General features: G+C 41.1%; 1 protein-coding gene across 3 annotated transcripts in view; it reads right to left on the bottom strand.

Annotated features, from left to right (window-relative positions):
• syn1 (synapsin I) overlaps positions 1–21406 on the bottom strand; it is a 28669-nt gene extending 7263 nt beyond the window's left edge. For 2 of the 3 annotated variants that reach the window (XM_077002962.1, XM_077002964.1), the window contains exons 1-7: positions 20560–21406; positions 10631–10688; positions 9924–10015; positions 9429–9585; positions 9160–9249; positions 1962–2024; positions 1654–1796 (exon numbers count right to left, since the gene is read on the bottom strand). In XM_077002962.1, coding sequence (XP_076859077.1) covers positions 1654–1796; positions 1962–2024; positions 9160–9249; positions 9429–9585; positions 9924–10015; positions 10631–10688; positions 20560–20867 — 911 coding nt within the window. In that variant the 5' untranslated portion in view covers positions 20868–21406. The remainder of the gene's footprint in view (positions 1–1653; positions 1797–1961; positions 2025–9159; positions 9250–9428; positions 9586–9923; positions 10016–10630; positions 10689–20559) is intronic. The other variant, XM_077002963.1, reaches the window with a different exon arrangement.
• Positions 21407–22551: the final 1145 nt, after the last annotated feature.

Genomic DNA, 22551 nt, shown 5'->3' with positions numbered 1-22551 from the left:
AGTAGGCTGTCAGCTTGTCTTGTGTTTTAGATTTTTATTTTTTTACATTGTTTGTTATATTTTGCCTACTAACTACCTTGGACTAGTGCTGCACACATCACATCACATTAATCATTTGGATAGCTGCAATGCATCTCATTGAAAGAATGAGATAAGCAGCGGACATCTGCTTTGGCAGCTACAGGTGGCTGGCACACTGTCCAGGTGTTACGTCCCACCCCCACCTGTCAGTCATGTCCTTGTTTTCATGCTCCATGTGCTGTTCATCCCACAACACAGGGGTAGAGGGCGGGGCTACACCTCACACAGGGGTAGAGGGTGGGGCTACACCTCACACAGGGGTAGAGGGCGGGGCTACACCTCACACCCGGTTTAAATTGCAGTAGATTGTCTTGTCCATGTTCACATGCATCGAGTTGCTGCCATGTTCATTCCTGCACTTACATCGTGCAGCTCATAGACATACACACACACACACACACTTACATACTGTACTTACACACATACATACATACATACATCATGCAGCTCATAGGCTACCTTATGTACATACATCATTAGAAGTGGAGGATGCCACTACTTTGATAGGAGTTTAGGAGTTTAAATGTCCATTTATGTACTTTTGCATATGTCCCATGTGGTGTGTGTTAGTTATCTGCGTCTCTCGTCTTTTGGTAATGTACTGCAGGTGTTGCTTCTTGTCTTCCGTGTGTGTGTGTGTGTGTGTGTGTGTGTGTGTGTGTGTGTGTGTGTGTGTGTGTGTGTCTCACCGTCATTGTTTGTCAGTTGTTGTTTTGAAAACGTGTACTGCTTGTATGTTAAATGTCTAAAGAGCTAAAGTGCTGTAGCCTGCACTATTTACAGTTGTATTGTGCACTCTGCACTATTCACAGTTGTATTGTGCACTCTGCACTATTCACAGTTGTTCTGTGCACTCTGCACTATTCACAGTTGTATTGTGCACTCTGCACTATTTACAGTTGTACTGTGCACTCTGCACTATTCACAGTTGTATTGTGCACTCTTCACTATTCACAGTTGTATTGTGCACTCTGCACTATTCACAGTTGTATTGTGCACTCTTCACTATTCACAGTTGTATTGTGCACTCTGCACTATTTACAGTTGTATTGTGCACTCTGCACTATTCACAGTTGTATTGTGCACTCTGCACTATTTACAGTTGTATTGTGCACTCTTCACTATTCACAGTTGTATTGTGCACTCTTCACTATTCACAGTTGTATTGTGCACTCTTCACTATTTACAGTTGTATTGTGCACTCTGCACTATTCACAGTTGTATTGTGCACTCTGCACTATTTACAGTTGTATTGTGCACTCTTCACTATTTACAGTTGTATTGTGCACTCTACACTATTCACAGTTGTATTGTGCACTCTGCCTTTGTTTATGTCTGGCTCACTCGGCAGCGTCAGTAATATTTTTCCTTTTCATTTTATTTTTCCTTTTCTCCATGTCATATTATGCCATGTATGAGTAAAACTGATGGCATTGTATTCCTATTATAATTATTATATTTGCGTAGAAACATTTGTAATTGTTATAAACAAGTTTTGATTTAAATAAATATTTTAATAAATAAAGTATTAAATAAAGCACTTTACACATATAATATTATATAGTTACTTACATGTAAGCTTTGTAATTGTCACCGATTTTCTGGATACGAACATCATACTTGGCATCAATGAAAGGCTCAGAAGTAGCATAAGTCTTAGTCAAGGCCACCACGCTGGCAATATCTTGGAAATCATATTGGTTTTCCACTTTGACCTATGACACAAACATTTTGAGATGAAAATACAATTTAACAGCCATCTAGCCAGTACTGTCACAAGTCTCTACTACTGCTAATAGTAATAATAATTATTATTATAATAAGAATTTGTCTACAAGTGTCATAGGAAACAAATAAGGAAACAAAGGCTAGATTCTTACCTTTCCCATGCCAGAGTGAGCATGGCCCATCTTCACCACAACAGGGAAGCAAGTGCTTGTTAACTGTGACCACAAGACATGCATACAGTAACAATTTAATAGCTATATATTGGGAAAACATACTTACACATACATATACAGCACCCTCCATAATTATTGGCACCCAAATGTAGAAAAAATATAGACAAAAGGCAACCTTCAACTCAAGTGAAAAAAAGACTTCTGACTAAGAAATAAATATTTCCCATGAAATAACCTGTTCCACAATTATTGGCACTGTAGGAAAAAACAGAAACTTAAAGATGAAGCAAAACCTAATGTTTTACTAGCATTTTATTATTAATTAACTGCTTAGCATGTAGGAGTCTCTTAGGGCGTACTCACACTAGGCTCTGTGATCCGGGCCGGGCACGGTTGCCTGCCGAAGCACGGTTCGTTTGGCTAGTGTGAGCGCTCCAACCGTGCCCGGGCCCGGATCAGTTAACTGTGCTCGGGCCCGCTTGAAGAGGTGGGCCAGGGCACGATTCATGTGGACTCGGGCACGGTTCGCTTCTAGTGTGAGCGCTATCCGTGCCCGGGCCCGCTTGGTGCCTCGTGTGATTGGTTCATTTCGCTGGAACTCAAACATGACGTCAGTGATGCGATGCTCACGTTAAACAGTCATAGCGGCAAAGCGATTAGCAGACAATCGTTGTGTTAAATTATCGATAAATCTGTGCTTGCACCGTGTTTCTACACTCCCAAAACGACTCCAAAAATACAATAAAAAGAGAATCGTGAACTCCATAGTGTTGTGCGAGCGCGCTTTTTTTCCAAATAAAGCAGCGTTGTGATGACGTAAGCGTGCTCGGGCCGGGTTGCTGAAGCGAGTGTAGTGCAGGCCAGAGGGGGAGTGGGGAGGGGGGATAACCGGGCCCCAGCACGGAACGAGCAAACCGTGCCTAGTGTGAGTACGCCCTTAGAGACAATAAAGTGTTATCATAAAGTTGGTATCATAGTGCACACAGAAGCAGCAACTTGCAGTGTAGGATGTGGGAGAAATAAACAAGATGCCTGAAAGACTGTGGAAGAGCAGAAGGGAAGAGGACACAGTGGCCTTGAGAAGAACAGGATGAGCTCTCTCAGTGCAAGATGGAAGGCAATCAGTTTTTAGATAAGCAGGCAGACAATTAGAGAGGAGCAGGTGGGTTTCGATGGAGAGCAGCGAGGGTGGGGGAGTTACCGAAACCTAGAGAGAAAGGGTATGAAAGGGAGGACATCGCCCAGCACGGGGCTTTTTTTGCTTGGACGCTGCTGAGATCCACTTGGGTTAGGTAGAGTTCTAGGCAACTAGCACCAGTGCACTGGAGAGTTTGTACCACGTATACTTTGGCTATTTTGTACTCATTTATATTTCATATAAATTGATCTAAAAGAACTTTTGGTGTCAAGACTTTGCTTGGGTCACTCAGTCAAAACCAATCGGTTCATCAGGGCAGTGTTGGGGCCCATCTGGGTCAGGAGAAAAATCGGTAGCAGAGGATGGTTTTTGACTGGAGTTAAATTCTATAATTAGGATGAAAGAGGAGGTCAATTCGTCCGTGAGGTGACTGAATTAAAACCGCGCGGTCTATGAAAAGGTAAGGAGCCATTCTCTCCTATTGGCTGATGTTACTATATCATAAGCTAAATTAAAGTTCAGTCACTGAATGACCGAGGCGAAATACTCTCTGTAAATTTAGTATTAAAATTGTATACGTGTTACAAACTCGATATATAGACAGGAGGATTGCCCTACAACTCATAAAGTCGATAGGAGGACGCCCTGTAACTGCAGTAATTTAGTATAATGGGGGTAGGTAGCCCGTTGTTCAGGGAACTTTGGAGGATACGCCCGTTGTTGCTTTTCTTGGGGTAGGTTGCATACTGTTCTGGGAACTGTAGAGGACGCGCCCGTGTGTTTTGTTTGTGTGTTGGTATATAGAAGCACTTGCATCTGCGGAAATAACTGTCGACAATATAATAATCAAACCCAAATTTTAATAAAGGATAAATTATAAGTAGTTTGAAATTGAAATTGAATCATGGATAATATTAAGGGTTGGTGGTGGATGTCAAAAGATGTTTTGAGAAAATGCGATCCGAAAGGTTGTGGCCAGACCCGGACGATCGCGGCATGCATAAGGTGGATTTGGAACATAGAGAAGCACTGGGTTACACAAATCAATAAAGAGAAAAGAAAATTAGAAACTAGTGGAGTTTTGACAAAACAGAAGCGTAAAAACCAACTGGAAAAAGCAGAAACGTATCTGTCATATGTAAGAACATTCAAACACGTGCAATCCCAGTGCTCCTCGCCATCTGAGTGCAGCGCTGATGGCGCCTTTGTCTGTGGAAGAAGTGAGTGATTTGGGCGACGCTGATATGGGCACGGCTTCTGAGCGTCCAGAATCATTGAGAGAGCACGAATGTGAAGAGGGAAGACAAGTGATAATGGAAGTTGTTAAAGATGTGGCTATGGATGAAATGATGGGAAGACTGGCGAGACTTGAAGAATGCGTGTGCGAGGGAACTCGAGAAACAGAGTTGAATAATGCATTGCATAGAATTGAACGGCAAATGTCAAAGTCAAATTTATTTATATTGCGCTTTTCACAACACGTCACAAAGCAGTTTTACAGGATTGGCTGAGAGTATGGGTCTGAGTGGCCCCACACTGCTAGAACAGACGTTGGAGCTGAGAGAGCGGTCTGTGATGTGGAGAAAGCCATAAGGCAAGAAGAAGCTAAGTTGAGGAAGGAGCGAGAAAGTCAGCAAGAAAAGCATGTTGTAAGAGATGAGAGGGAGAATAGAGGTGAGTCTGACTGCAGAGATAAATTGATCGTGATGGGGGAAAATTTAGAATGGGAAATAGAGAGTGACAAGGGTACCGCGAACAGACGAGCAAAAAACGTGGATGACGAATATCGAACCCTGTCTAACTCGGAGCAATGGGTGAGGGAGCCCGCACAGTATGACAGGCATGGTATGGTTACGCGGTCCAAAGCTAAGGGTAGGTTGACCACTGGTGGTCATTATCCTCTGATAGCAGTACCAGAGAGTAGCCAGGCACACACATACGCACCGTGGACACACAGAGATTTGCACACTATGATAGATAAATTACCCAATCCCAAGAAAGGCGTTCAGTATTTCCTGTCTAAATTTGAACAGTACATGGCTGGGGATATGTTGTGTTTGGGAGATATAAGGACGTTGTTTAAAGCTATGGGAGTTTTGAATATGCTGTCTACAGCCGAACAGGCGGCTGGGACATGGCATATGGCCGATGAGACCCCGTTTGGTAGAATAAGAGGTGTTTAGTGGGGACATCTGAGATCGCAGAATCAGGACACGTTTGATACGGCAGCTTTGTCCGGTGTCAAACATAAAGAAGATGAGGACCCGATGACATACTTAGACAGATGTAAGGAGACCTGGCAACTTTGCTTGGGTCACTCAGTCAAAACCAATCGGTTCATCGGGGCAGTGTTGGGACCCATCTGGGTCAGGAGAAAAAAATCCCAACAGCACTTTTAACAATTTCTTGGAAACAGGCTGTTTGAGAGGCATGAACAGAGAAAGGCTTTCCTGAGTTATACTCAAATGGGTGGAGTTTGCCATGCAGTACTGGGATTTTAACTGGGATTTTTTGTGGGACTGGTGTAACACCAAGAATGAGTATGCAGAAAAACACCACTTTTAAGTATGGGGGAGGATTGGTTATGCTGTGGGCCTGTTTCTCCTCCAAAGGACCCAGAAACCTTGTAAGGACACATGGGATCATGATCTCTTTGAAATATCAGGACATTTTTAATCAGAATCTGGTGGCCTCTGCCCGAAAGTTGAAGATGGGTCATCTCTGGGTCTTTCAGCAAGATAATGACCCTAAACATGTGGCCAAATCTACTCAAAAATAGTTCACAAAGCACAAAATCAAGCTCCTCTCATGGCCATCTCAGTTTGCAAACCTCAACCCAATAGAAACCCTGTGGATTGAGCTGAAGAGGAGAGAGCACAGGAGAAGACCCAGGACTCTGGATGATTTAGAGAGGTTGTGTAAGAGGAATGATCAAATATCTCTCTTTCTGTATTCTCCCATCTTGAGAAGGGTTATAGGAGAAGATTAGGTGCTGTCTTGTTGGCAAAAGGAGGTTGTACAAAGTAGTAACACCAGGGGTGCAAATAATTGTAGCACACTTGATTTCATTCAAAAGATTTATTTCTTAATGTGTGATTTTTTCCCACCAAATAAAGGCACTTGAATTAAAGCTCATCCATCCATCCATTCTCATCCACTTATCCAGTCTGGGTCGTGGGGGCAGTAGCCTAATCAAAGAGGTCCAGGTTTCCCTCTCCCCAGCCACCTCTTCTAGCTCTTCTGGGGGGATACTGAGACATTCACAGGACAGCCAAGAAATATAATCTCCTATAATGTCCTGGGTCTTCCCCGGGTCTCCTCCCAGTTGGACATGCATCTGGACCGAACCACCTCAACTGGCTCATCTCTACGTGGAGGACCAGCGACTCTACACCGAGCCTCTCCCGGATGACTGTACTACTCACCTTATCTCTAACGCTGAGCCTAGACACCCTGCGTAGAAAACTAATTTCAGCCGAAAACTCATTTCTCGTTCTTTCGGTCACTACAAAGAGCTCATGACCATAGGTGAGACTCTATAGATTGACTTGGGGCAAAGACTCACTCCCTTAGGACAGATTGTAAAGCTGAATGAGAAAGATTGGTAAGTTTTAAAAACTTTTCAAACGATAAAATCAGACAGCTATAAATTCATAGCGAGCGTATTGAGGTACACATAGAAGTGCAGGCTAATAACATATTAGGTTGCTTTACTTTAGTTAAAACAAATATATTGAAGTTTATTTTGTCATTTGCAAACATATTAGTTAATTTTGGATGTGGTTTAATTTATATATTTTGATATATTTTGTGTAATGGAGCTGCCATTTTAAAAGTGAAAAAAATATGCACAATGCCATTTGTGGATTGTACATCTGAATCGTAATGTTTTGTTTATAATTAATTGACCATATGTAAATTTGAGATCTTTATAACATGACACTTTAAAACAGGTCAGGTTTTTTGTTTACCCCCTTTCTTATCTACACACACGGACATTCATCACTACATGAGGGCCAAGATGGCGAGCTACCTATGAGTTCTCAAAGAATCTTGACCGAATGAATCAACAGCGAGTGCAGTGTAGTCTTTGAGTAAGAACTGTTCTGAGATCAGATCACTATAATAGGAAGGACTTTGATTTGTGGAGATGCTGTATGGCGGAACCAGTACGAACACTGGACAGAAAATTTTCTCTTTTCCTACATGGAGGACTGCCATGTTAATGTTTTGCGCTAGTGTCAAAGCATTGAGAGTTGTAAAGTGTAGTGAAAGCTGCATATGTGATTTGTAATATTTTTGTACATTCTCTTTTACTTATTTTGGGTGATTCACAAAGATGAGATTGAGCTATTATAGTATTCTACATTTAAATATAACAAGAATATTTGTTAACATTAGAAATCTAAAGTGCTTTAAACACAGCCAATATAGAACAATTGCATTAACCAACAATTAGCATGTCACGAAACAGCTCCGAACCCTTCCTTTCTGTGGGTGTGGTTGTATGTGAGCGTGTTCATCTGTCTCATCTGTGGCTCGTCTCATGATCACTCGGGTTTATGTAGTTCGTCTATTTAATGTGCAGCGTCCTGTGCTCGTCTTTGAAGCTATAGGTTACATTCTGTGTACTATGTGAGTTAATGTGTGGTGTTCACGCTAACAGAAAGTGTGTGTGTCACAACGCACTCGCCTCATTGTGCCTGCCCCCTCAATGTTACAGAAAGACGAGCCACCAAATGCCAGGATACGTCTCTGGTGCAAAGAAGTGGAAGAAGAAGGGCAAACGCCATCATGCACCTTCCCCTGTGCATGCTCGAGAAGATGAGGAAGAGAGGAGAGAGTGAGTGTTCTTCCAAGCTGCGTGGAGGGCTTGGCAGACCTAGAGGAAGGCACTGAGGACCCCTTGGTGGTGTGTGCAGAAAGTGTGTGTGTTAATAAACGTATGTGTGTGTCACAACGCAATCGCCTCGTCGTGTCTGCCTCCCTCAACGTTACATAGTATATTGACTATTGGCAAAATTAATAATTAGGGATTAATAAGTAAAAAATTATTTAATAAACTAAAATAACACAGTCCCTTAAAATAACAATTAAACTAATAATTGGAAAATATAGATAAGTGAAAATAATTATTGGAGATAAAATTCAATAAATAGGTATAAAAATTAGGAGAATTCAAATGTAAAAATTTATTTACATTTATTTGTGTTTCTATTTGGTCTATTTCTTGCAAACCTAATTTCTTTAATTAAAACCTTTAAAAACATAACTACTCTTAGAACCTACAACTGGTCTATAACCCTAGGCATTACAAGGCTGAAGACAACATCCTGCTATGGTCACGTTTTGGGGGGGCCCCCTGCCGGTTGCCCCCGTTTACAGCGGCAGCTGTCCTGTTTTGGTCATGTGATGTTCATCCCTCAGATGGGCGGGACCCGTGATCCGTCTCACCTGAGGGTCGTTTGTTCGTCTATATATGTCTTGTCTTTGTACCAGTTGACTGCTGGTTAATATTTCCTTAATCTGGAACTATTTCATGGGTTTTTGGTTTGCGCACTTTCAATTAAACCATCCTTTTTCCCTGAGACTTAGCGTGATCACTTCCTTTTTAGTTGCTCACCCTGCCCGTAACAGATATGTTTAATACATTCCAGTCCTTGTGTATATGTATTTTTTTGTTTGTTTTGTGATCTTCTTGCATGAGATTTTGGAAATGATAGATCAATGATATAGGTAGGCTGTTGCAAGGAAAGCGTTTCTTATTTTAAAAATTCATACTTTAATTGAAGAGTACATTGACGGATTGTAACGGCACAGTGCACATGGGTTTCAAATGAGCCACTGATTTATGACATATTTGTATTTGTTAGGCATGTTTATTTGGATTTCTTGTGTAAGGATTGCACATTCATGCATAATGGTGAGCTGCTGGCGATGAATGATGGCTGTTGTGTTGGATCCTGCAAACATGCCTATGTCTCTTGGGCAGTGAGGGTGGGAGTCCTAAGAGGCAGAGACAGATGGTACCATGCTCACCATTTCCCTGTGGTTTGGGTAGTAAACCTGCTCAATCAGTGGGAATTCCTCTGGTCCCATTTGCTTGTATAATCTGGACATCTGAGCAAACTAAAACACACACACACACACGTAAAATAAACATATTCCTACTTTAGATAAATCCAAAGTATTTTATAAAAACAATTAAAATAGTTAACAAATTGTTCCTAACAATATAATTTAATAAACAGGAGCAATACAATTCAATAACAAATGATCTCTAATAAACAACTTGATATTGTACTTACCACCCATGGCTTGTCACAAAAGTTGTAGACAGAGTGCAGAGAGTTGACACTGGGGATGCCAGCATACTGAAGACCAATCACGATGTTCCTGTGGTCTCCATTCTTGGCCATACTGAAAGCATGCTGCCGCACCAGTACAAAATCTGGCTTGAAACATCTGTACAACAAAGCAAATGTGAGCTGTAACTACTTAATACTAAGCCCACATCTTGTCTTTTCTTAACATGTAACTTCACAAACCTAAGCCTCAGTGTTAATGGTGCAAATTTGTAGTAAAGCATATAAGAAAAACACATTATTGTATAATGTAGCAAAATATGTTTTTGTTGTTTTATACACTCTTAAACTAAGTAATTCAATAAGTTTATCTGTAAAGCTTATATATGAATATATGTAAAACAAATATGCCCTTTGAAAATATTTTTTGGCTTAGTTTTGTTCATTGAAATTCTTCAGTTGAATTTGATAACAGCTTTACAAACAGATATGACTAACTTTGTGATCTTGCTGCCACCACGTATAGCTTCAATGTCCACACTGTAGCTGCCAGTGGCATGAGCTACCAGATTGATCTCAGAGAAGTCAGCCTTGAAAAAAAGCCACACCAGTAACTAATAAGATTAATGCATATGATCAGGATGTTGAATGCATATGATCAAAGTAATTATAACTACATCCATTGATGTTTAGCCAACATGAAATCTCATTATGAAAAACTGAATTAACTTCTTAGAATTGTGGAATTAAAGCCCTTGTCAGGCATTTTTGTAATGTGCTGCTCAGTATTATTTACTGTAACAATCTGCACTGCATATACAAAATAATACTGTTGAAATGAAAATGTTGAAAGATGACAATGTCCCAGTGTATGTGATTAGCATGCTACAGTGGTTTCTAGTTCATCATGTAATAGAACACTTTAAGCTTTACCGTAAGAATACACAAGAAAAGAAACAATGAAAAATTGTCTATTATCTAAGACATCTTCCTTATTCTTCTTTATTAAATTGTCTAAGATGTCACTCTGATGTGATTAATGTTCACCTGCAATGGAGAAGAACTTTTATTCATGGTATATTCATGTATAACTGATTGTTTGGCAAAATAATCACAGTAAACTGATGACAAGTGTCCTGATAATTCAGATACAAAACCATGTTTTTGAAATGTATTCACATAACTGAAATGGAACCATATCTCACCTGTTCCACTTTGATGTCAAATTCACCATGAACCTTCTTGCCTTTAAAGATCTTTGCCCTAATGGGGAACAAAGAGCAGAGGTACTCCTGATTATGAATCTTTTTGCTCAGTCATTGTTTAAACAGTAATTAAAAGCTATCCATTGTTGTTGGACCTATAGCATATTCAAACAAAATAAACAAATAAAGTTTGGAATAATTACAGGTCTCATTTGATAAGCAATGTTTGAGATAAATTGAAAAGAAAATATAGAAAAGAAGTAGAGCATTTCTGTTTCAAATCAATCATCCCAACTTTACATATATAGAAATTGCTATATATGTACACCAGGGTTGCAAACTCTCACGCACTGAGCGTGAGACACACGCATTTGACCGTTTTCACACGCTCTCACGCCACACTTCCGATATCTCACGCCGAAAAAAAATATCCAGTTTATTTACCTCAGATCCACATATATGATTCAATACGTTACTAGTTCGCCAGCTCTGGCGCCATCCACCGGCGATATAACACTGAATCTGTGTCCATTTTACGTTCCCCACCCCCCCCCCCCGCTCAACAAAATACACTCGCCACCGGCTCCAGGTTAAAATCTCACTCCAAGCGAACGCCAAAAGTTGGCAACCCTGGTACACAATTTGCTTATTATATTCTAAGACATACTTTGCAAGAATTATATATAGTTAAACAAGTAAATTAATGTGTGTTGAACTACATTTGTTTCAGATACAAGTTTAGAATTTTTTTTTGGTTTTAACATAGAAAAAACATTGTAACAGTGGTGGCACACCCACTTCCAGTCACAATAAAATACATTTTTGTTGGTATTCACGCTATTTTCCATGACAACGATGGGCTGGGACATCTTGGTTGACTTTGTGTTAGAACTTCCGGTGCTACGGATACGCTGATACCGATTACAAGCAAAACGACAACAAACACAAAATGACTAGCATAATATGTTCAGTTAGAGCAGGGGTCTCCAACCTTTTTGGAACTGGGAGCTACTTCTTGGATACCAGTTATTGCGGAGGGCTACCGGGGTGGGGGGGGTGGGGGTAGGGGGTTTGGCGAACGAAAGTTGCGTGTGCGAGTGTCAGTTGCTAAGCGGGAAGACCGCTAGCAACCGCGGACAATCTATAATAGTAGCAAAAACATAAACGATGCAGCGCTTTGGTGCATGGCAATATAGTGAGCTATTTTTAAAACAAGCCCGCGGGCGACTCATGACGTGGGTGACCCCTGGATTATTCAATATTGACGGCAGCCTAACTTTTTGATTGACAGCTAATTGAGCAATAGAACACGAGAGGGAGTGTGTTATCGTGAATATATGTACATGCCGTTACTTGACAACGCGTCCGCGGAGTGATACCGTGCTGTTATCACACATATCTGCAGGGTTAGAACACTTCTCAACCAGTCGGATTGTGAACTAACTGTTGTATAATTGGCGAATAATCATTTAGTGTTAGAAGGGGAGGGACAACTGTGAATTTTGATTGGACATAAATTTAAGTAGATTTCTCGATGGGACCAATTAGGTTTACAAATTTATATGTAATTCATTGGCCCTTTGGCGAGCTACTCGGAAAGGGGTGGCGAGCTACTGGTAGCTCGCGAGCGACGTGTTGGAGACCCCTGAGTTAGAGGGTGTCACAATAATTGGAAGAAGAGGAAAACTTGGCTTGACCAACAGTGTTACGAACACAGCTCGAAAAGATCTGAGTGTTGTGGGGCACCTTATAACTTGTATCCACCGCCTTCCAAAGAAGAGAACCTGCGTCTAAGGCTGAAGGCGCTAAATTTAAAACATCCACCCAAACGTCCATACGTCTGCTCTTATCATTTTGTGGAGGGGAAACCAACACCAGATCATCCGTATCCCGAGAAATGGCTCGGTTATGAAGCTCCGATGAAGCAAACGCGTCGGGTGCTTGTGAGGCTATCAGATAAGTAACTATTTTATAATCAGTGGCCACATCTTTTCCTTGCATTCATTTTGTAATTTTAAGAAGACAAGAATGCCTATTTTATGAAAAAAATCATTAAAATGTAGTAGTGTACACTAATGCAAAAATAGCTGACCGGAAGTTCTAACACAAAGGTGGAAGAAACACACACTTGAAAGTGGGCGTGGCGAAATATGGTGAATACTAGTGTCACAGTGGGGAGGCCGGGCCACCACCAGAGGGCGCGTGCACCCACTTACACACCCACACACACACACACACACACACACACGCCCCCCGGGAACCAAACCACGCCCAAGGTCCCCATCACCTCACTACTAGCACCTGTGTCCTGTTATGTTGTGCATATTTTAAGCTCACAGGTTGCTCTGTCCAGTGCTGCACATTCCTTCATTAGGTGGGGAGGACCGCCCTCTAACCTACTTGTGTACTGGGACCTGTACGCCCTCTCACCTACCTGTGTACTGGGACCTGTACGCCCCCTCACCTACCAGTGTACTGGGACCTGTACGCCCTCTCACCTACCCTCTCACCTACCTGTGAACTAGGACCTGTATGCCCTCTCACCTACCCTCTCACCTACCTGTGTACTGTACGCCCTCTCACCTACCTGTGTACTGGGACCTGTACGCCCTTTCACCTTATCGTTTGGACCGTATCGGCGTGTGAGCTGTATTGCAGCACGTACTTCTTTCTTGCATCCTTGTTTTGAGTATGGACAATAAAGAGTGTAATAAGTAACCTTAGGCTGACTCAATCCCCACGTTACAACTAGAAAATTACTTTAATAACTTTTTATTAATTTAAGTTGCTTTTGTTTATTATACAAGTACTTATTTGATCTGATTTTGAAAAAAAAATTTATGTCAAACTTGATAAAACATTACTGCAGTGGGGGTTGAATAATTTTGATTACAACTATACATTAATCTGCTCAAAGCTCACAAGATTTTATATTGTGTGGATTGACCATTGATGTATGAATTAATTGAAAATATGTATGCATAATAGTTGTGACATTCGTGAGGTATTTTTGCAGGAATCCGGACAACACAGAATGTAGCTTACTACACGAGAACATAACGGGCAATTAAACAAGGAACAGGTGAGATGACTATGGAGACAAGACAAACATCCAAACATTAACAGCCACACACACATAAACAAACATCTTCAAGAATAGACCTCACATGGGTCAGGGACCATACCATGAGAATAGTGAGGTAATAACATTTATATTTTAAAAATCTGTTCAAATCCAACATGTAAACATGTTCCCCAAGCACACACCAAATAGTCAGCCCCATGGCGAGTGTCAATTGCCAAGTGGGAAGACCGCTAGCAAAAACATAAACGATGCAGCGCTATAGTGAGCTATTTTTAAAACAGGCCCGCGGACGACTCATGATGTCCTCGCGGGCGACATGGTGCACCACGTTGGTGACCCTTGACTTAAAATTTTTTAAACAATAAAAAAAAAAAGACCAAATGGTTATGGTAAAATTGCATGAGCAACAGCCTTTTGTTCCTCTAAGGAAGCAGAAACGCATAATGCTCTGTAGGTCAAACTAGGATGAGACGCACGTCTGTTTGTTACAGAACCGCTCTTGTGACCGGAGGGTTGTGCATTCAATTCCCAGGCCTGAGGCCATGACTGAGGTGCCCTTGATCAAGGCACTTAACCCCAAATGCTCCCCTAGCTAGGGCTGCTCACCACTCTGGGCACTTGTGCACCACAGTCCCCTAGTAATCACTGGTGTGTGTGTGTGTGTGTGTGTGTGTGTGTGTGTGTGTGTGTGTGTGTGGTGTGTTCTAACTGCACAGATGGGTAAATGTGGAGAACAAATTTTGATTGGGGTGAAAATCACAATTGACATGGCAAATCACAAATATGGCTTTTTTTTATAACTGGATTAAAAATGTTCTGAGGAGCCATGTGCTGTGAAATATCCCTGTGATTATTGGTGTGACTTTATGATATGATGTGTATTTCACAGACATGTATAAAGTATTAGAGACCCATACTTGAGTAAAGGTACAAGTACTCTCTGTCACGGTAGGTCGGCCGGGAGGCCACCAGAGGGCGCCTACACACACTCCCTCAGTCACACGCATGCCCACAACCACACAGAGCACACCCTCTCTGTCACAGTCACTCCCACCTTCCTGATCACCAGAATACTGACAGGTGACACTAATCAGCTGGGGTGTATTTATTCCCACAGGTCGCGCCGTTCAGTGCTGCGCATTCACCGTGCTGCCCAGCCTTGCTCCGTGGGAGAACTAGACCTGTGTCGTACCTTTTGCATTCGCTCTCTTTTCAGTTTATTCTACTGCTTTCCTTGCCATTTTCCATTCGTGTGTATTCTGCCATGTAGCCTGAGTTTTTCAGTTTTACTATGGAAAATAAAGCCAATCACCCTCAGCCTCTGCTGCATCTGTCCCAACGTCACAACTCTATCAAAAAAGTGACTTTAGTAGAAGTTGAAGTGTTCTTTAAAAGCTTGAATTAAGTGGAAGTACAGAAGTATTCAGCATTTTTTGTACTTAAGTATTGCAAGTAGTTTATTCAAAAATGTATTACTCAAGTACTGAAAGTAAAAAGTACAAGTATTGTGTTTTGTATTAATTTTAAAAAGCAGTCAAAGTTTGATTATCAATTGTTTTTATATATCACTTACAAATCAAAGATGTCAAAGACCACAAATACAAGTGTTCTGTATGTAAACACAAGTAGCAACTTAAAAACTGGGCTTAACACTTCGTAAACAAAAAACACATAACCTGTGTCCCGCTACGTCGTTGGTTAGATGCAGAAGTACAAGTTATTCTTAATTTAGCTGAGAACTAGGTGTATTTTGGACGTAAAATCCAACCATCGGGTTCCAAGGGTGAGCCTAGCATTTACTGCCCTGCGTTTACTGCCCGAGCATGAAAAGATCGGATTACTGTTGCTAAAAACACAACTCGGCGTGACAACGCCTTTTTCTTTGCCAGGTAATGTTAAGTGAATACTGCAGCACGTCATGAACATAATTAGGTTAGTTAGCTAAGATATCTAACCTAACTAGTGCTTACTGACAGCTCAAGCAGGTGTGTCTTCTGTGAGTTATATTTGTAACTTATATTGATGTGTTTCTTCAAATTCGAAGGTGAATTTTTGAAGGCCAATAGTTCAGACTCTTTAGGAGTAGGCACTACATTGTATAGGAATTTTCTTTCCTTCCGGCAAATGCAAACATTGTGTCTACTGTAGGTAGGGCCAAGGGTGGTCTCGATTTTGAAGGTGTGGATGGTGCCAATATATGTACATTAAAACGTCAACAAGATTATATAATACACATATTCTTCTGGTCTTACGTGACCGCGCGCGGGGCCAACGCTCATGGGCGGAGCCTTGCGCCAGTCACCAGTCATTTGCACCAGTGCTGAGTGAAGGCAGCAGCAGAGTAAACGAGATGTGACCGGAGCATGCGCAGTTTTCTCATAAGACAGCCTGATCGCTTGACCCGGTGACAGCGCCAGCTAACATGTTTATAATTGTAACGAGTAACTATACAGCACGTAAAAAATGTATCGGAGTAAAAGTACTAAACTAATGGAAAATATGTAGTGAAGTAAAAGTGGAAGAAAAAATAATACTCCAGTAAAGTACAGATACAGCATTTTAGTATTTAAGTACAGTAGCGAAGTACTTTGTTACTATACATCTCTGGTATTTCAATACATATTTTACAGTCCATATTTTAAAATCCAGTATAAAAGGTAATTGTGATAAAGTGGACGTGAGATGTATAGAAAAAGTATAGAAAGAGTCTTTAGTGTCCTCATCCTCAAGCAAAACAATAAAGTTAGTGAAAAAATAAATAGCCAGCTCAACTAAATGTAGTATTCAAGCAGCAATCCAAACCTGAAAGTAAATAAGCTTCATCAAAGTGACACAGCCCCCCCCCCCCCCCCCCCCCCCCCCCATGCCAGCCTCCTGGAACGGGCCTCCCAGGCCAACAAGAAGTAAGCTTGTCTGGGTGCTCATGGTGGAATCTGGGAAGACGGCACCTAGCTCGATTCCACTGGGTTATATCCCTCTCAGTCCATCAAGTACTGTAGCTGCCTACCTCTCTGTCATGAGTCCAGCAGTGTATGCACCCTTTTCATGGGGCCATCCCCCAGGTCCAGAGGAGGAGATTATATCTCAGAGAGATAAGGGGCCAGGCCACCAGGGTTGAAATGAAGGGTGGATATGGGGAAGGCCGATGATGCATGGGTGCTTCTCACCAAACCAATACTGTAGGTCACCTCATTGCATAGCACAGAAGATGGCACCAAGGGAAGAGGATAGCGGTACTTCACAAGAAGGTAATTAAAACCCTAAAGTCATGTAGCTGAGGCAAGTGAAATGGAAGGAGATGTAACCCTAAGCAGGGGCATCCTTGTTGTATTGCTCCATTACCTGCTTCTCTTCTTGGGAGAGTGGATATACTCTATACTGAGGTGGAACCACTCCCTCACTTAGGTTGATGGTGCAGTGCCAGTCATGATGAGGAGGAAGCTGAGCAGCTTTGGTGGGGCTAAACACCTCAGTGAGGTCTTGGTATGGGAATAGGTTTGTAGATTTCTAGGCACTCTACAATGGTGGATAGGAAGGATATAGCTGTTTCGAAGGCATGAGGGGGCCCACTCAACAATGCTGTTTTGGGACCAGGTAATATGTGGATTGTGGGAGCATAACCAGAGCAGGCCTAATGCGATGTGTTGGAGGTGGGATGGACAAATATAATAAATGTCCTCTCTACATGGAGAGTGACATAGGTCAGCCATCCAGTATATGCCTTTGAGGGCTTGGAACCGATCTAGTGGTGTCTTGCCCATTGCAAATTGCTAGGTGTCAAGAGCCATTGACTGGCGTAGAAGGTGCTTGTTTGTGTTTACTATTCTTAGAGTAGCATTGCTTAAAAACTTTTTGTGCAGAAGTGCCCTCTAGTGGTCCCATCGCAAAGCATAAACCACAAAAAGTTTATCTACAAAAAATAACTAATATTGCCGAAAATTCTCAAAACGCAAACACATCACACTGATTTTTTAGCACTAGTATAACTGCATACTGATTGTCATCTGCACGCAAATACCGTTCTGAACACACCGTGTTTACAACATGTGGTTTTCACATGCAACTTGACTCGCCCTTTAAATTGCCCTTTTAAAAAGTCTACGAAGTAAAATGACCATGTTTTGTCACCTAAAATTCACTTACTATCAAAGCATCCGTATCACACTTTCAAACAGCGTATGGAATGTTAATAAATACCTTTATTTGCTTGCTCACAACATCTTATAAAAAGCGTAATCCTCTCTATTGCTGAGAACGACGCTCAACCTATCAGCGACATTGCAGCGTCATTTGAAATACTCCATTATCGAATTTGTAGGAAAAGGGAACTTAAAGGCGAAACGAAACTTAATGTTTTCTTGGAAGACTGTGGAAGAGCAGAAGGGAAGAGGCCACAGTGGCCTTGAGAAGAACAGAATGAGCCCATTCAGTGCAAAATGAAAGGCAAGCAGTTTTTAGATAAGCAGGCAGACAACTACAGAGGAGCAGGTGGGGTTTCGAGGAAGAGCAGCAAAGGTGGGGGAGTTATCGATTTTGATTTTTTTTATTTGAATTGATTGAAACTTAGGGAGAAAGAGCATGAAAGGGAGGACATCGCCCAGAACGGCAGGCTTTTTGCTTGGATGCTGCTGAGATCCACTTGGGTTAGGTAGAGTTCTAGGCAACTAGCACCAGTGCACTGGAGAGTTTGTACCACGTATACTTTGGCTATTTTGTACTCGCTTTTATTCTATATAAATTTATCTGAATAGAACTTTTGGTGTTAAGACTTTGCTTGGGTCACTCAGTCAAAATCAATCAGTTCATCAGGGCAGTGTTGGGGCCTATCTGGGTCCGGAGAAAATATCCCAACAAATTGCAAAGCTACATTTCTTTACTTTTGAATTCCGTTGTTTTTATTGGTCTGGAGGGGGGGGTGGTTTTAAATGACAGCTTTTTCACACCTCTGCCTGGCAAGTGTAAAGTAGTAAGGGACGGGGGCCTATCAAGTAACCTCAAAAGTGACAAGATTACACCTTTGAAGTGATTGATAGCTGTTCTAGCCAATAACTCATTCAAAGCTGAAAAGATTAACACCTCACTTGCCATGATTAAACTAAGATAAGTTCTCGAGAGCACACACGATTGACTCCGTTTGGTGAAACTGAAGCAGTCGTGCTAAAACAGTTAGCAGGTAGCTGCAGTTGATATTTTGTCTTAAAGTTTGTGCTTTTGCATATGCTAAAACTATCTATAGTATTCTGCAATAACTAAATTATTCTGTATCCTATTTGGATGGTGCAGTAAAATACAGGTAATGTTTATTTTATTCATCAAATAGAAGGAGATTGATATCTGGATTTGCAATTGCAAATAAATCTTTCTTCTGCCTTCTGAGTTTTCTGCTTATTATCATTTTAATAAACAAAAAAACTAACACTATCATCATAGAATTAATAATATTAAAATGTTTGTGTATAAAGAGTCGAGCCTGTCCACATCAATTAGTTGATTATGCAAAAGTCATGGTATAGAGATTACCAGATATTAAAACATCAGCTTAACTGATGGGACGTTACTTTCAATACTTAAGTACATTTGAAGGCCAATACTTTTGTACTTTTACTCAAGTAGAAGTCTAAAGGGAGGACTTCAACTTGTACTGGAGTAATGTTTTACCTTGGGTATTTGTACTTTTACTCAAGTAGGTGGTTCGTGTACTTTGTCCACGAATTTGAATTCAAATTCAAATTTATTTATATAGCGCTTTTTACAACACATGTTGTCACAAAACAGCTCTACAATCTTATGGGTTCAGATCCCATAAGCAAGCCAAAGGCGACAGTGGCAAGGAAAAACTCCCTATGATGGTGGGGATTAGGAAGAAACCTCGGGAGGACCAAGACTCAAAAGGGAACCCATCCTCCATTGGGCGGCCTGTTAGCAGTGTTTAAAATGGACAATCTCTGCTGCCCACATTTTCCTAACAAATTATTCCTTAACAACTTCATTTTTTCACGTTTTTGTACATACTGGTGCAGAAACAACCATTATAGTCAGTTGTTTAAGCTCCATCTTGATTTGATATAGCTAGTTTTCACATGTATTGTTTATTTATTTTATTTCATATTTTTTTCATAATTAAACCTGTATTTAATCATATGGTAAAGCAACTTTCTACTTACAGCTAACCGTTTAAAAACACGAAGGAGGTTATGTAGCCGGTTCCACACTTTTCCATCCTCTCCTGTTGACACGCCCACCTTTTGACACACCCACCATTTGACACGCCCACTCTCCTTAAAGCTGGATGGTCGTGTATTAAAAATGTTCAGTACTCTGTGCTGCAGAAACTCGTGTCTCCCAAATCAATTCCTGCCTTAAGAAACCAATCTGATTTAATTAACATGCACATCCAGCCTTATATTAAGGGGTTGGTTCAGTTTTGTCTATAAGAGGACCAATATAAGTCTTTCCGTTTATTTTTTAGTTTATAATGTCGAATGCCCATTTTGTGACTCAAAAGCCACTGCAGCAATTCAGAAGGTACAGGACATTCTTTTTATCTTTACTACACTAGCATCTCCATTAGCAGTGGGTCGACCGTAATGCGAGTTAGGCCTGAACAGTGTTCCATCTGCTCTAATGAATGCATCATAAATGTATGGACGCATCTTTTGGATTTGTAATGTATTTTTCCATGTGCTGTCTATTGAATGGAGTAGTCGGGGCTGTAGACGTTTCATAATAGATGCATGTACATTACACACATACACGATTCAAAAAGCACTCAAAAATAAATCTATAAGTTAAATCAGAATATATAAGAAGGGCAAGGGTATGAATGTTTTAATATGTATCTTACCAGTCTGTCTGTTGATCATCAATGACTAGCACGATTTTTAGGTTTGTTGCGCCCGCTCTCTCGGTTGCCTCGTTAAACGTGGCTGCGGCCGCAGCCGTGGTTTGTTTGACAGCGTTGGAGATGGAGGAGAAGAAGCCGGTAGCTCCGGTAGACTGACTGGGCGGCTGCCGCCTCTCCTGAGATCCGGGCGAGACTGCTGGGGCAGGGCTTTGTTGCGGCGGATCTGGGCGTTGTAGGTCAGTCATGTAGCCATTTGGCAAGTTGGACATAAAATTGCTGTCCGATAGTCGACGTCGCAGGTAATTCATAGTGAAAATAAATTTAGACGACAGGAAGGGCAAATTAAATTACAATTTATGCAGGGACTTGACAGATATTTCAAACGATGTTGTATCACTGTGCTACTCCCCCATCGAAAAACTGCTGAATGAACGGCACTGAAGATTTTATCCTACGACGTAAATTCTTCAAGCTGCACCTTACTGCAGTCGTCGAGTTCCCAAAAAGGTTCAAGTGTATTTATTGTTTTCCAAGAGGAAAATTTATGAAAGGCGTTAAAAAGTCGAACTGCACTGTTTATTCTAAAGCAACATATTTTAAATTACCGTAAAATTTCCCCAGTTCTGACAGGTGGATCTACATCAGTTAATTGACTGTACTTTTGGCTGTAGCTAAGCGGAAAAATGAGGAAAAATCGTAGGTTAAAAGAGAGAGATCTCCTCTTGTCGTCCTCTGATCAGAATGTCCGTGATTTCGTTCGGGTTCTTGTAAGCAAAGGTGTCGCTGAAGCTCCAGAATTTTTATCACGCCCACTGCCAAATCCTTCCCTGCACAATCCGTGTTTTCCTTTATCCCGTCTCATCCTCACCAACATCCGTTCTGCCTATAGCGAATTTTTATTGGTTGTTAGACTGATACTGATGGATGGGGAAAGAGGGATGTTACATGAATTGACATACTCGTAAAATGGTACATATATATTTATGTTGTAGTACATATTTTGTTTTTCTTAGATCTAAATCAGAAATAGTTTCCTCTAGGTTTAATTCTTTATGCTGCCCGAAAATGCATTTCTACAAATTAATAGAACTATGTATTGAAGTTAACTCTTGGTTTAATAGTAGCCTAAATAAGCTGTATAATATAAAAATGTATTTAATTGACTGAGAATTCATAAACTCAGTTCTTTGAAGCCAGTCTTTTATTATAGTAATTAGTGATGCTATATGTTTCTTTTATCCCACCTGTGATAGTCTTGCTTTTGCCTGGGAGATAAAGAAACATGTACTACATTGCAAAAGACACGTCAGCTCATTAAAAAAATTACCACAGGTTTGGTATGCTGTCACAATACCTAAAACCTCCTTGTAACCACTGTAGGAGGGCGCAGGATACATGGGGCCAGTGGCACATCTTTACGTACCACAGTAAAAAATGGGTACAAAGAGAAAAGGCACAGCAGGCGCTTAAAAACAGCACAAGGTGCAGATAGTGTTTGAACATCTAGGCGCTGTACATGTAGGTTCAGTCTCTGACCACTAGGAGGCAGGAGAGCAGCTCCAGTAGTGCTGTCATAACAGCAGCAGGTGGACTGGACCTGTGGGTTTATGGGGAGAAGAGAGAGGAATAAATGGATAATTGAGAGGGTATGTGTGTGGGTGGGTGTCTCCCTTGACCTATGGGACTGGTTCACCATGACACCCCTCATTGATGCATTTATGAACATGACTATAATATACATATGTGACATGTAATACAATATTATTATAACATGTGAAACTGGAAATGTGTATAAAAGAAATTAGCATACCGTGTGCTGCATGTACTAAATGGGGAACTCGGCAATACCTAGTTAACACATACAGATCAATGCATTAGGCATGGCTAGTTGAACCCAACTCTGTATCTAATAGCATGCAGGCTAACTTCAGGAGAGCTGAAACTGAAGTAAGGTTTTAAGTGAGGACTCAGACACACTCACTGCACCAGTGG

Source organism: Brachyhypopomus gauderio, chromosome 4 (genome assembly GCF_052324685.1).
Source record: "Brachyhypopomus gauderio isolate BG-103 chromosome 4, BGAUD_0.2, whole genome shotgun sequence".
Taxonomy (NCBI): domain Eukaryota; kingdom Metazoa; phylum Chordata; class Actinopteri; order Gymnotiformes; family Hypopomidae; genus Brachyhypopomus; species Brachyhypopomus gauderio.
Note: the sequence above shows the minus strand (reverse complement) of the source record. Positions and strands in the feature narration are given on the sequence as shown.